The sequence below is a fragment of the Gopherus evgoodei genome, chromosome 23, assembly GCF_007399415.2.
Source record: "Gopherus evgoodei ecotype Sinaloan lineage chromosome 23, rGopEvg1_v1.p, whole genome shotgun sequence".
In the NCBI taxonomy this organism is placed as follows: domain Eukaryota; kingdom Metazoa; phylum Chordata; order Testudines; family Testudinidae; genus Gopherus; species Gopherus evgoodei.
This window is the reverse complement of record NC_044344.1, coordinates 5,052,998-5,067,040: the sequence shown is the minus strand read 5'-3', so window position 1 is coordinate 5,067,040 and position 14,043 is coordinate 5,052,998. Positions and strand designations below refer to the sequence as shown.

At 45.9% G+C, this 14,043-nt stretch overlaps 1 protein-coding gene across 1 annotated transcript in view; it reads right to left on the bottom strand.

Annotated features, from left to right (window-relative positions):
- The window catches only part of KPNB1 (karyopherin subunit beta 1), a 32,317-nt gene extending 23,326 nt beyond the window's left edge, over positions 1–8,991 (bottom strand). The window contains exons 1-4 of the mRNA XM_030541102.1: positions 8,859–8,991; positions 8,482–8,540; positions 5,350–5,532; positions 570–770 (exon numbers count right to left, since the gene is read on the bottom strand). Of these exons, the coding sequence (XP_030396962.1) occupies positions 570–770; positions 5,350–5,532; positions 8,482–8,540; positions 8,859–8,898 (483 nt within the window). The 5' untranslated portion in view covers positions 8,899–8,991. The remainder of the gene's footprint in view (positions 1–569; positions 771–5,349; positions 5,533–8,481; positions 8,541–8,858) is intronic.
- Positions 8,992–14,043: the final 5,052 nt, after the last annotated feature.

Genomic DNA, 14,043 nt, shown 5'->3' with positions numbered 1-14,043 from the left:
GCCACTTGTCCTATATACACACACAACACAGTTTGATACTAAAAACAAGTTGTCTATAAAAATTGTGACAGCTGTTTTCTTAAGGTCCTTGGCTGGAAGGTGCTGTATAGAGCTAAATATGTGTCAATATATAGAAGATATTGAGCCCAGCCCATGATATAATGAAATAATTTAGACTTTTGAGTCCCCAGAGACAACCTCAGTAAGGATTTACCACTTAGTTGTAATCATTTGACTCTCAGGACGTTTATCTGGGTTCTTAAAATGGCACCCAGCTCCACAGGCTGAACACCATGCACATTCCATGATTAAATCTGCACTTTTGTAAAGATGACCTGGATTTATGATGTGAAACCAGGTCAATTCTTCCTTCAGATGCCACTGTTTGCACTTTGATTCCCCACAAAACCCACAGATGAGACCATTCTGCTGCTGTCTCAGTATAGACATCCTAAACCCACAGGCAACAAAACAGCCTAGAGGGGTTGTCTAGAGAAAAGAAGTTTAGACAGGAGAAAGGATGAGGAAAGAGGACACTGCATAGCACATATTCAAGAGAAGGCACTTACAATATCCTGACAGATGTAACCAATTGCCTCCAACGTTGACTCTTTCATGTGCTCAGTGCTGTGTTGATTTGTAACATTAGCTACCAGCTGAGGAATGAGTTCAGGCCACTGGTTCATGGGAATCTCGGCACAGGCAATGCCAGCCACACACTGTGAGGCTGAGCTGGGCCTGTATGTTTCCGTACCCAATGTCTGCAAAACCTGTGGAGAAAACATCAGCAATTTAGTCAGACTGTTCCAAATCAATTTCACTAGTCTACACACTTTGATTATTTGATATCAGTGACTCAATACAGGAAAATTGGAATCTAAGATCTCTACTTGACGGGGGGGAGGAGAGAGAGAGTATAGCAAATGTAACTAGCATGAGTTAGCTGATCAATTTTATTTTTACCTGCAAACATGGATTAAAACAGGTACATTTTCACCTTTGCCTCTACAAATAAGCATTTAACCCCAGCAATTGAAATGAGTTTGCCCCTATATTGACAGGGTTATGGTTTACCCCCTCTAGGCAGCAGGATTTGTCTGCATGATTAAATACATTTCTCTAAGACACCCTTCATATTCTATGAAGGGTGCCCATATATGATGAACCATGAAGGGAACAATTCCCCTTCCTCTGATATAAGATTATAAATCAGAAAAATTATCCACAAAAGAAAGCTTTTCAACTTAGAGAAGAATTACATGATTTCAAGTAATCTGGACCCTATTTCTTGATATACTTGACAAAGAATGCTGAAATGGCTCAAACAATGCTAAACTTCCATTCCACCTGACCTCTCTGCTTTTTCCCCCCTCCCTCTTTCCACCCCCTCCTTCCTTATTTTGCCTGTGCATGTAAGATTTTTTTTAAATTGTTACTCCCTCCACCCTAACATGTTATGCCTGTGTATTATTGTCCAATTCTCTATTGCCTGGTCTTGCAGCTTTGATGAGTTATGAAGTTGCATAACTGTACTGGATATCCTGTAAAATGGGCAGCATTTGGTAAACATACATGCTGAGAGTCATTTACTTGTTTGTGATTAATTTTTATTTGTTTTCATAATAAAAAATACAAACAAATTGGATAAATGACATTCCCAATCAAAAATTTAACTGGACAGCTTATGAGAAGATGATCTTTGAGTGGAGGGTGAATAATATTTTAAATTTATATTACAGTTGAATCTCTAAGTCAAACTGTCCCAATAGCAAGCATTGAACTGCCTCTGGCCAAGTAGTATGGCACAAACTAAACCTGTTTATTCTAACTGGTTGACTTACTGAACAGTCTTTCCAGTCTTTGCTCAGCAGCAAAGATTGTACTCTCCACTTCAGCAAATAACTTTCTTCCTTTCAAAAATTTAGTAATTGCAGAACACTCAGCCTTGGATATTTAGATCTTCCATTTGTTCATACAATAGGTACAGCACTGTTGGTAGTATTGTGAGGTTCTCCCAAGCTACCTATCACTATTGTCTTAGTTGGAAGCTTTTCCCCTCATTCCTAAAGGTCATGTGCATTCAATGTTTGGTATTCACAATACCAGTTGGAGCCAAATGCGGAAGTGATTTTATGATTAGAATGGGCCTGATACACCAACTCATTTCACATCAGGTCACTGATATCAGACAGTAGTAGTTGGTCAATACTCTCCCATCACTGTTTAGTTCAACTGCACCTGTATTCCCCATCTGTGATCCAGCATGGGCATCCACTATTAGGTTTTTGGCTCCCAGCCATCACCTCTTTTGGATGGAGACACATCTCTCTCCATCCTGACCAGTGTTTTTCCATGTGGCACAGTCCCTAGTCTAAACTGAGTTTCCCAGCAAACCAATCTGCCTTAATTGGGCAGCATCTGCACATTGCTCTCTCTCCAAAGGCTTCGTAATTGCCCAGTTTTAAGTAACCACACAGCCCTTTCTAAGCAAGTACATTTATTCTTAAAGTGAAAGCATTAGAGAAAATACATTAAAAACAATAAAAACCCACATGCACACTAATAAGCTTACCAGAAATGACCCCCCCAACTCCAACAAGGGATCTAAAAGGCAATAAGCCCTTTAAATCTTATCACAGGTTTTTTTTCCTTGTGGTTTTAAGTACATATCAGTTTTTAGCCCAGAACAAGCGTATTCATGACAAGTCAATCTCTTTTTTATATACAGCATGGGTCTTTGATCTTTAGAGACCATGAACATGTAATCAGTCAGACAATGGTTCTCTCTTCAGGGTGTAGCTTCAAAAGGTTGGGTCTGGAGGTGGGAACTTGCATTCACCCCTTCCCTACCCAGCCCAGTGTCTCCTAGGAAACCCATTTAATTTTGATTGTCCCCAAGTTCCTTCTTATCTGGCATATTGTTTAAAACAGTACTTTGAAATGTCCCAGGTTTTACATTGGTCAAGTCTCCTCCCCAGAGAAGTCGCATATAATGCCACATTCATAATACAATGGACTCCTAAAGATATTGCGGTAAATTGCCATATCTGTCACAACTCCCACTTAACTTCTAAACTGGAAAAAGGGTAGCGCAAATAAGAACATTCTCAACGTTTTTAAGAAAGAGCTAGTCATCTGGAATCTTAAATCAAAAAGTTCTCTCAGTAGATCACTTGCACCAAATGATCCAATGACAATGAGTAAAGGATGATTACTTTAATTCTTTGGAGGGACAGTATTAAAGGCAAATGAAACTAATGAGTTTTCTTCAACATACTACAACACTGCAGCTCCTAAACTAGGGATCTGTTATTCTGTAATCATACCGTTACCAAAAAAAACAAATAAAAAAATACTAAAATTTCTGGTCACACATTTGTCAATTGAAGTAAAAAACATCAAAACAGCATTACCCCTTCTTTTCCCCATTGGAAGTAATAATTGAAAAAAGTTAAATTATCACACAATATCTAATCATCCAACCTTACTCTGGAGAATACTGCATAAGTGTTACACATTTAAAGACACCAATTATCCCAGAGAAATGATTATGCAGAATAGGTAGTCCATTTGCATCCAAAATGTACCCATTACAAAGTTCTGCATAGATTCAAGTACACATACATCTTCTAAAGTCAAAAAGATAACCAGCACAAAGGACTCTCTGGTTGAGAGCATACGACCCATTGTCATTAAAGAATATAGCAGTTATCTGTTGGAAAGCCATTATTGCCAGGCCAACATTATGTCTCTTCATGCTAACCACTTGCTAGCACTGCTAAAATCTCTTGCCATCTCCTCTGACAAAGGTCATAGCTTTTAGCTTGACAGATTACAAAGACACTCCACATCTTTATAAAACTTAGCGGTAGTTTTCAGCATCTGGAATTTCGGTAACTGTTTTTAACTGTATTCTGCAAACACCCACAGTGTGCTAGGCCCAGTGTACGTGTACACACACACAGAAAGACTGTTCCTGTCTCAGAGATTTCACAATGTACATGACAATTAACACAGTTAAAAAAAACTGAAGAAACTGTTCAAGTATAAAGAATAAAAATCAAATCCCAATGCACCTGTAAACTACTAGTGATGAAAACTATGTCCTCCAAAAAGTCTGGAATCGCAGTTCATCATTCAGAAATCTTTCTGTCCGGCTATTCATATGCTTCTGAAGAATGCTTTAACAAAATACAAATGCAGTCTCAGTTTTTGCCCCAAAACCTCACCTATAATTCCTCCTTCAAGCACCATGCTGCTCCAAAAGCAAATCCCACTTCTTTTCATGGTAAGGAAGAGAAAAACTAGTAGCAGAACAGAGGTGGGAACACCTACCCTCTAACATTATCTTAACAGGTACTGGACATATTATTCTTCCCTAAGCACTATCCAGCATTGCTTATTGAAGCATCAGAAGTAGACATCTGTCACATATTTTACACATCCCAATCTCATCATGGCTGGAAGAGTACTTAACAGGCTGCAAGCATTTGAGAGAATTAACTAAAGTAAAGATTCTTATTGCATACCCTTACCATTCTCATCACTGATACGTTGGGTGTTCTTCCTAACACTACCTGTTCTTTAGCCATTTGCCCATAGTTCAGTTACATACAGATATAGTTATAGTGCGACATATACAACTGGAAAAAAAAAAAAAACTGACTAAGTTCCAAGCTCAGTTAGACTGGACAGTTGCTGGGCAATTGAACCCATGGTGTACAGTGTTTGGAGGTCAGGGGTCTGTATGTCAGTGTCTCTGTGTTCTCATTGGTATACCTTGAAAAAAAAATTAACTACCGTATTTTATAACACAAATTCCCCCAGAGTTTTAAAGCTTCATGCGAGTAGCCTATTATGAAAATAAATAAATAATAAATAAAACCCACCATTACACAATTTCTCCCATGTATCCCTCCAGAGAGGTCTCATGTATCCCCAGGGGTACACATATCACAGTTTGAGAACCCCTGAACTAAAGCAACACAGCCCTAGACCTCAATTTAAAAGAGATTAAAAGAAACCCACAGTGCTGTGTTCTACACTCCAAAGATAGCTGCATTACAGAGTTGATGAACTTGGTCCCTTTTCTATATTTTAGCTCTCTCTCAGGTGTCTTCTGCAATTTAATGCTTATGAAACAGCTCCTCACATTAAAGGTGCTACAGCAACAAAGTATTAAGTACAAATGAGGTTCATTGCTCCATAATAGCAAGAAACATAACGATTTTTCAAACAGTGAGAAATAGATCAAATGTTCATTACTCACCCATACTGTGGGAAAAATGATAAGCAGTTTTGAAGTGAATGGACAAAAATGGAATTCACTGAAGTACAGAAGTTACTTACGTAGTTCTTGACTTCCCTGCGGGCATTGGCATCGATTGCAAGCCATCTCTGTTGGTACTGGGCCTTGATATCTGGGTCCTTAGACGTCAAAGAGTTCTTGATCTGTAAACCAGCTGCAACTCTGGCAACCTGGCTGTTCCCTGGATTTGCCAGCACTCTGGACAGTTCCACAAGGAAAGTGGGCTGGGTCAGGAGAAGAAAACATGCTTATTAATGGATACAAACACATACTTCTCTAATCTGCTCTTAATCAGAATCTGATCCATTAGGTTTTTCTAACCAAAGAGAATTAAACTTTTACCCAACCAAACAACTGCTACCATACGACTGTGTTTTATCCCAAGATTATGAATGTTAAGCTCCTAATTAGAACTACTGGAAAGCAACGTAACTAGATGTTGGATTTTTTCAGATTACTTCAGAGACTCAGTTACCTTCCACGATCCTACTGTCTGTTTAAAGTGCTCGATTACATAAAGCACTCAGGTCCTATTCCAAGGCCTATATCATCCAAGATTGTCTGTGGTTTTTAAAATTAACATGAATTTAAATGTCACATCAAATAAAGCAAATTGTTTTTTTCAAGGGGAGCACCAAGTCGGTTTCCTTTTGGAATTATTAAATGTTTTTAAAAGCTCAAATCAGGTGCTTTATATACAGTAAAAATATTTCTGTAAGAGTAAGTTTATTACATGATTTCTCTGATGTCGAAGGTATAACTTATGCAGGGCTATTTCACGTATGTTTATCAACACCTGCATTTGTACTGTTCGGTTTTGGTAACAACTAGTGAAAAAGTCCTTAGTATTCTGACTATTTGCAATTTGGCAGCTTGACATTTGATACATTTTTGCTTTGTGTGATATGGAGAAAGAACTCCACTAGTGCAGCTCTTGTGCCAAGACTGACCAAAGCATTGTCTCCATTAAAAATTGTGTATGTGTTTTTCGATGCAGCTGCACTGGTTTCAATATCAATTCATACAAAAGTGATTCAGACCCGGTGGAAACAAGTCTTCCTGAAACAGTTTTGCCTGCTTTATACTAGCATTTAACCAATCTTTTAAATTGGTGCAACTGCACTCGTAGTTAATGCAAACAAAATTTTTATTGGAAATCAAGCCTAAGAAAGACTACCTAAAAGTAGCTAGGCAACAATTTTTAAGGCAGTATTGAGGACAAAAGAACTTGTGTTCTCCTTGGTCCAAAATATCACCTAAAAAAGTTAAATACAGTTATCAAATAATCTGTTTTAACACCCAAACTGCAGAGTTTATAAACAAATATATAGTTTGAACCCACCATTTTAAGCTAAATCAATCTTGCAAAAATATCCTGAAAAATGCAATGCCCCCGGCACAAAATATACTTGTTCACTTTTTACCATAATGAAAAAGCTAATTTTACTTATCCATCAAAAATGTATTCATATTTGAGGCACAAAATTTTGCAAGGCTCGATTAAATTAAAAATGGGGAAAGCTTTCAGAAAAGGGATGTTTTTGGTATAGTAAGTGAAAATGCTGCAAGGACACACACATCCCCTGAAGGGAAACAGTGGGCAGAACTCCCAAAATGCCATACATTTGATGAAGCCTATGCAAGGAAAATCCACTAAAAGTAAGATTAGCCAGCAGTCACCAGTTATTTATTCTCACACCCGCCTCCCTCAAATGGTTAGGTGTTTTGGTGTTTTTTTTAAAAGCTACTGACAATAGCTTTATTCATTCTAGGCCCAAATTCAATTCTAATTTAGAATTTATTTAATTTTTCTAGACTACAGACCCAAACCCAATTGTAGTGTACCCGTTCTCACAGCTTCCACACACAGAAGCATTGCAGGAAGACTCAGCAAGAGTCCCAAAATAAAAGCAGTGGAGGGCTATGATTCATTAAACAGTTAGCCAAAGAATTGGAGCCAATATAAAACTGTAAACCCAACTGTAAGCAACTTTGATTACCAGGTTTCACAAACCTTTAACATTAAATTATATAAAAGTAACCTGCATAGGTTGTCAATTTATGCTGGTGGAGAGGAAAGAATGTATATGATTGCCAAAAAATTAAACTCAATTATTACCTCCAATCCATCAGACAAGTCGGTGACAACTAACCTTCACTGTAGCAAAGAGGAATGCAATAATTCACCCATTTTTAATCACTCACACAAGAACCAGAGATTGCCTCAAGGATGAAAGCAGAATAGCAATTTTAAGAATCAGACCCATACACCCTTATTTTAGTGTAATAGTTGCAATGTTGTGCCTTGATTACACAGACAACATACATTAATAGTAGGACATATTTTTAATTTAATCCTCCCTTGATTTTAGTATGTGCATGTGTGAACGATGCTATGAGTTCATAACATGCTAATACAAGTGTGTTGTTTGCAGATTTTTGAGTACCCTTTCCCTCTGGAACAAAGTGAAACCCCCAGCCTGTCATTTCCCTTAAATACATTCCAAATCTGCTCTAACGCCACCCAGGGAGGTGGACCACAGGCTCCCAACACTGATAGCACCTTCATCCTCTATCTCAACCTCATCTGGGCCACAGACAAGTGGGGGGAGAAGTGCCTAGTTCAGAAGAGAGTGAAGGTCCTTGTAAGAGTAAAAAGGGGACTAGAATGAAAGGTAAATAGGACCCAGCCACTGGAAAAGGAAAGAGAAAAAGGAAGGGCCAAGAATAAGACAACCAGAAGGCCTGGCAAGTGCAGAAGGAAAGGACCGGCCTAGGGCAGCAATGGGGGGACCGAGAGCAGGCAGAGAAGGGTAAAGGCCCAGCATGGCAGGCACAAGATAAAGGGGCAGGATGCAGGATCAGGTTCTGCAGGGGGGGAAGTGAAGGGCCTATGGCCCTGGAGGGCATGTCCCAGCTACGGGGCCTGCCCCGGGCGCACCCCATGCACCCCGGTCTCCCCACATGGCCCGCAGGCCCCACACGCAGCGCCGCGCAGCCTAACGCGCTCCCCTCCCCCCGGCCCGGCTCCGCGCCCCCATTGGCCGGCGCGGCTCCCGGGCGCGTCCCAATTGGCCGGCCGCCGCCCCGGCTGGGAGCCGGCAAGTTGGGCTGCGCCCTCGATGGCGGTTCGGCCTGCGCGGGGCGGGGCGCTCCCCGCCCGGGGCGCTCACCAGGTTCTCGATCGCCGCCTGCTCCAGGAACTTCTGCGCCGCCTCCAGCTCGGAGCGGTCTGCGGGGAGGGGGAGCCGCAGTCAGTCACTGCCCGAGCCCGGGGCCGCCGCCACACACCCCCCGCCACCCCGGCCCGGGGCAAACGGGCTCCCCGCGGCCTAGCGCCTCCGACCGGCCCCCCGATCCCCGCGCGGGGCCCTCTCAGCGACCCCTCCCCGGCGCCCGGACTCCCGCTCGCTCCCTCCCTCCCCCACCCAGGCCTGGCCTCCCGCCGCCGGGCCCGGCCTCCCCCTCAGGCCCGGCCGCGCCCTCCCCGGGCCTGGCGGCTGCCGCCCGCCCGCCGCTCCCCGTCCCTCCCCCACGTGCTGGCCCCTACCCGGCGAGACCGTCTTCTCCAGGATCGTGATGAGCTCCATGGCGGCGGCGCGTCTCCGGCACGGGGTGGGGTCCCGCTCGCGCTCTCGGCTCCTGGTGCGTGGGGGACCCCGGGGCGGGCGGCAGCGGCTGCGGCGGAGGGAGAAAGGGCCGCGCGGCTGGGGGAGAGCGCGCGCGCACCGACTAGGCGGAGCGGGGGGAAGGGCCCGGGCAGCCGCGCGGGCGGAGGGATATGGCTGAGCCGGGCCCGCGCCGCGCCGCTGCACAGACTCATTGGCTGGCAGCGCCCAGCACGCGCGGCGCTCATTGGGCCGGCGCCGGCGCCGGCGCAGGCGCGGCCATTGGCTGAGCGGGGCTCCGGCGCAGCGCGCCGATTGGCCCGTTTGGCCGGGCGGAGCAAAGGCGGCCAAGAGAAGCGGATGGAGAGGCCGGGGCCGCGAGGAGACGTTCCTGAGGGGGCGGGGCCAACAGGGCCGCGGGGGCGGGGCCTATCAGGGCCAGGGGATGGGTCATCGGGCTGCTGGGGGCTTATCAGGCCAGGGGCCTACAGGGGGGCTGGGCCATCAGGGGATTGGGGGAGGGGGCTTATCAGGGCCAGGGGCTGCTGGGAGGGGGGGTTAGAGAGGGGTGGGGCCTATCAGGGTCTGCGGGGGGGAGTTAGAGAGGGGTGGGGCCATCAGGGGGCTGCTGGGGGGGGCTGGGCCATCAGGGGATTGGGGGAGGGGGCTTATCAGGGCCAGGGGCTGCTGGGAGGGGGGGGTTAGAGACGGGTGGGGCCTATCAGAGGCTGCTGGGGGGCTAAAGGGGGTTGGGCCATCAGGGGGCTTATCAGGGCCAGGGAGGTTAGAGAGGGGTTGGGCCATCAGGGGGCTGCTGGGGGGGGGGGACGGGACTAGTGGGGGACTTATCAGGGCCAGGGGCTGCTGGGGACTTATCAGGCCAGGGGTTAAAGGGGGGTGAGACCATCAGGGGCTGCTGGGGTCCTAGAGGGGGGTTGGCCATCAGGGGACTTGGGTGGGGGGTTATCAGGGCCAGGGGGGTTAGAGAGGAATGGGGCCTATAGGGGCTAGAGGGGATGGGGCCATCAGGGGCTGCTGGGGGGCTAAAGGGGGTAGGGCCATCAGGGGGCTGCTGGGGGGGACGACTAGTGGGGGACTTATCAGGGCCAGGGGCTGCTGGGGGCTTATCAGGCCAGGAGTTAAAGGGGGGTGAGACCATCAGGGGCTGCTGGGGTCCTAGAGGGGGGCTGGCCGTCAGGGGACTTGGGTGGGGGGTTATCAGGGCCAGAGGGGTTAGAGAGGGGTGGAACCTATCGGGGCTAGAGGGGATGGGGCCATCAGGGGCTGCTGGAGGCCTAGAGGGGGGTTGGGCCATCAGGGGCTGCTGGGAGGTTAGAGGGGGTTGGGCCATCAGTGCAAAGGGCTGCTGGGGTGAGGCCATAAAGGAAGCTATATGTGGCTGGGATTACAAGGGATGGGAGCTGGGGTCATATGAAAGGATGTGAAACAAGCGGGTTCTAGGGGCTGGGGCTGTACTATAGGGGAATGACTGAGGCCCTGTTCTAAATCAGAAGAAATAGCGCTGTGTCTGGAGGGGACTGTGGTTTTAGAAATGTAGGACTTGCTATGGGATCAGATCAACTTTTAAATAATGTTTTCACCGAGTGCTGGAGGCTTCAGAGGAAGGTGTAAGAAACTCATAATGGACAATTCTGGAATCCTCTGCCCGCGAGGGAAGTGTCTTCCTAAGCTCAGGCTGCTAGTGGCTGGTACATGCTCTAAAGCAAGAGGATTTCTAGCCCATATGTAATTATCATGCTAAGGTAGCTGTGGATACTCTCCTTTTCAGTTGGGGCTGCAGCTCAAGGTCATTGGCCTGGGTCAATAGGAGCCAGGTCTGTAATGGCTGGTCTATAGCATTAGTCAGCCACTCACTGCTTGGGGTTAAGGAAACGCTGCCATAGGTAGGTTGCCCATCATCGTCCATCACAAGGTTTCTCATACATTCCTTTGAAACATCTGGTAGGTACAGTCCACTCTTGGAGACGTGTTGCTGAACTAAATGGATCTCTCGAGATAGTACGGGCTAGTGGGTAGAGCACTGCTGGCTCTGCTATCCCTGCCAGGTCTTAGTTTCCCCATATGTAAAATGAGGATAATGATGCTAACCGCCTTTGGAAAGTGCTTTGAGATCAACTTGCAGGGGAAGGTGCTGTGACTGTGAGGACATAGTCAGGCTCGAGGGACTGTAGAAAATGGACTAAAAGAGTTTGTGGCTAACTTGGTAATAAAGTCATTCCTAGGGACGATTAAAACCACCATGAAGGGAAGGGCTGGAGGTAAGACACTTCTCTTTGAAAGCTTTCTGGGGGAGCTGAGGGGGTTTTAAGACATCTTCAGCCCTCCCCTGTTCAGAAGGCATTTAAAACAGTGTAGGTATACAACGAAGAGATAAGAGGATGGTGTGAATGCAGCAGACTTCCCTCCAGCATTGTCTGTGGCTGTATCTAATGGTTCAGCATGGATAAAGAACACTGGGGTATTGGTGGGATTAGAGGAATTTGCCAGCTAGATCACACCATTGTCCCTTGTGGCTGATAGTGACAGCTCTCCTGGTGGAAATACCAAGCTAAGGAGCAAGGAATAATTACCTCTGTGGCCTCTTCCCAGTAAAACAAGGTAGAGTAGCTGAGGCACAGGCTGACCTACGGTGCTTCACATTTTCAACGTGTTTTATAAACATGAAATAATTCACCCTCTACACTCTCCTTATCTCCGTATCGAGGCTGGGGGCTGACTCACGCAATGAGGACATGAAGCAACTTGCCTGAGATCGCAGAGTGCATAGTATTCTCTCTTGACCTGTCCACCTGAGTAGTGTCACGTCCCATGTCCTCTCTACACCTGTGACAGCATCAGAGCCTCAGCGTTCTCCCAGTCTGCGGGAAAGCCCAGGCTAACACCTAAGAAGATGTGTCATGGGCTATCTCCCAGGTATCAAACAAATTTAATGCTGTAGTCACAGAGCTGAAAGCAGTTACTGCTCCTTCATCGCTGGCCCCTGGGAAGCTAAGGGCTGCCCCCCTCCCCCCAAGTACGTGCCACAAGCCCAAAGAACCAGAAAATAAACCCCTTGGAGGATCCCATCTTCCAAAGAGGCTTTGGGCTTGACAGAATTTCCAGACTGGTTATCCTAAAAACTGCTCTGAAGGCAAGGCAGAAATTAAGGCAGACTTTGACTGATTGAATTGGGGCTTCTTTTTGGTCTGTGGTCACCTAGCTCACTGGGGTCCTGGTCCTGGACTGGGGCTCCAAGGTGCTCCCACAATAGAAGTGGTCAATCATAATCATGCAGCCTGGGCCACATTCAGGTTTTGTACTGGTACCATACACATGTTTCAGTTCGAGCGGTGGTGATTGTATAGAAATAGTTGTACCAGTACAATCCCTAGCATGGACTATGCTGGCAGAAAGGCGCCTGTGACCACTGGAGCGATACAGGAATAGCTATCCCAGTATAAAGCACCCTTGTACTAGTAAAGCTGCATTCTGTGTGTAGACAAGGCCTGAGTGAAACTTGCAAGATGCACTGATGGAAAATAAAAACTATCAGAAAAGGAAAATAGGGGAACAAAGGCACAGCTGAATAATTAAATCGAGGTGAAGAAGGTCTCTTGCTGGCTTGTTCTGCAGGAGAAAGAGTAATTAGTAACACAGTCTGGCTCTGTTGTATTAAATACAAATGCCGTGTGGAGAGGGGGAAGTTAGCTAGATATGTTCCAATTGATTCTCTCTTGCTATAGTTAGGAAGCACCCCAAGGCTAATAACAGAGAGGGGATAAAACAAGCTTAATTGCTCACACAAGAAGGAAGAGGAGAAGGAAAGTCCAGTCTCTTTTGGCAGATGTATATTAGGTCCTTTCTGCTGCAGCCAGAATGAGACATGACTCTGCTGGTCTGACATGAAATTCGGGCCCTGTAATTGACCATACTTCATACACATATGTCAGGCTCTCTGGGAACGCGAAGCATTTTAAGAACTATGTGCCACTGAAATGCAACCACCTCTGGAGAGGAGGCTAAGAGAGAGAGAGGAAAAAGTTTAGTTGATACCCGGGGTGCAATCTACTCTTCTGAAAAGAGCCCTGGGATCTTTAATGTCAATATGCAGCAGATCAGGTCTCAGCTTGCAAGGTCTCCTCTTAAGGTCCCACGCACAATAAACTCCATGGAATTCAATTTCTCTCTCTGTGAAGGTTGAAAGACTGTTGACTCTTTCAAGATATGAACCTGGGGATCCAGAGAGTGTGTATGTTTAAAACCTGTTGCATAGACCTCCAAGTCACCTTCTCAAGCCATTAAGCCTTTCACAACAGGTCTTGTTCGGCTAATTTTACAGGTGGGGACACTGAGGCACAGTGAGTCTAAGATCACATAGGGCCAGAAATAGAACCCCGGGAGTCCTGGGTTCCCAGTGCCTCGCTCTAACCACTGGATAACTTGCCCCTTGCTAAATGATTGACCCTGGCAGATGGGTGCACTGGTAGAGTGTAAAAAAGAACTAGTCAGCCCTGGGCTTGGGGATATTGTCGATGGGCAGCACACACTGTCCCTGGTGGCAGGGAGTTTCTTGTTCCTCAGTAGCTGCTAGAGCTTGGCAGGGATCGATTTTGCCATCCCACAAATATTTTCGAGGGTTTGAAATTTCCTGTCTTGAATCGGGATGAAGTGTCAAAAATATTTGCCCACTGAAGATGGAGTTTTTGTTTGTTTTGGATCATTCAAAATGTTTTGTTTAAATTTTGGCTTTTTCATCCTATTTTTCAGCCTTCTTTTCAGCCTCATTAGCTGCAATTTCAAAACTGAAAAGGAGGATTCAGAACCGGGAAACTGGAATTTTTCATTTCAAACAGGCTCCAAATGAAACACTTTGACAATTTCAGACCTTCATTTCTCCACGTTGTTTCTCCAGTCGGGTATTCATCAAGCCTGGTACTGTTTGGCAAACGGTTTTGATGAATTGACGTGTTTCAATGAAAAAACAGTATGTAGAAAAATTCCCAACGAGCCTGTGTACTGACCTCCGCTAGCAGGCTCCTGGGGGTTGCAACCTCTCAGCCTTCCCTGCATTACTAAGGCCACGTCCAGACTAGGTATTAAAATCGATTTTAGATACGCAACTTCAGC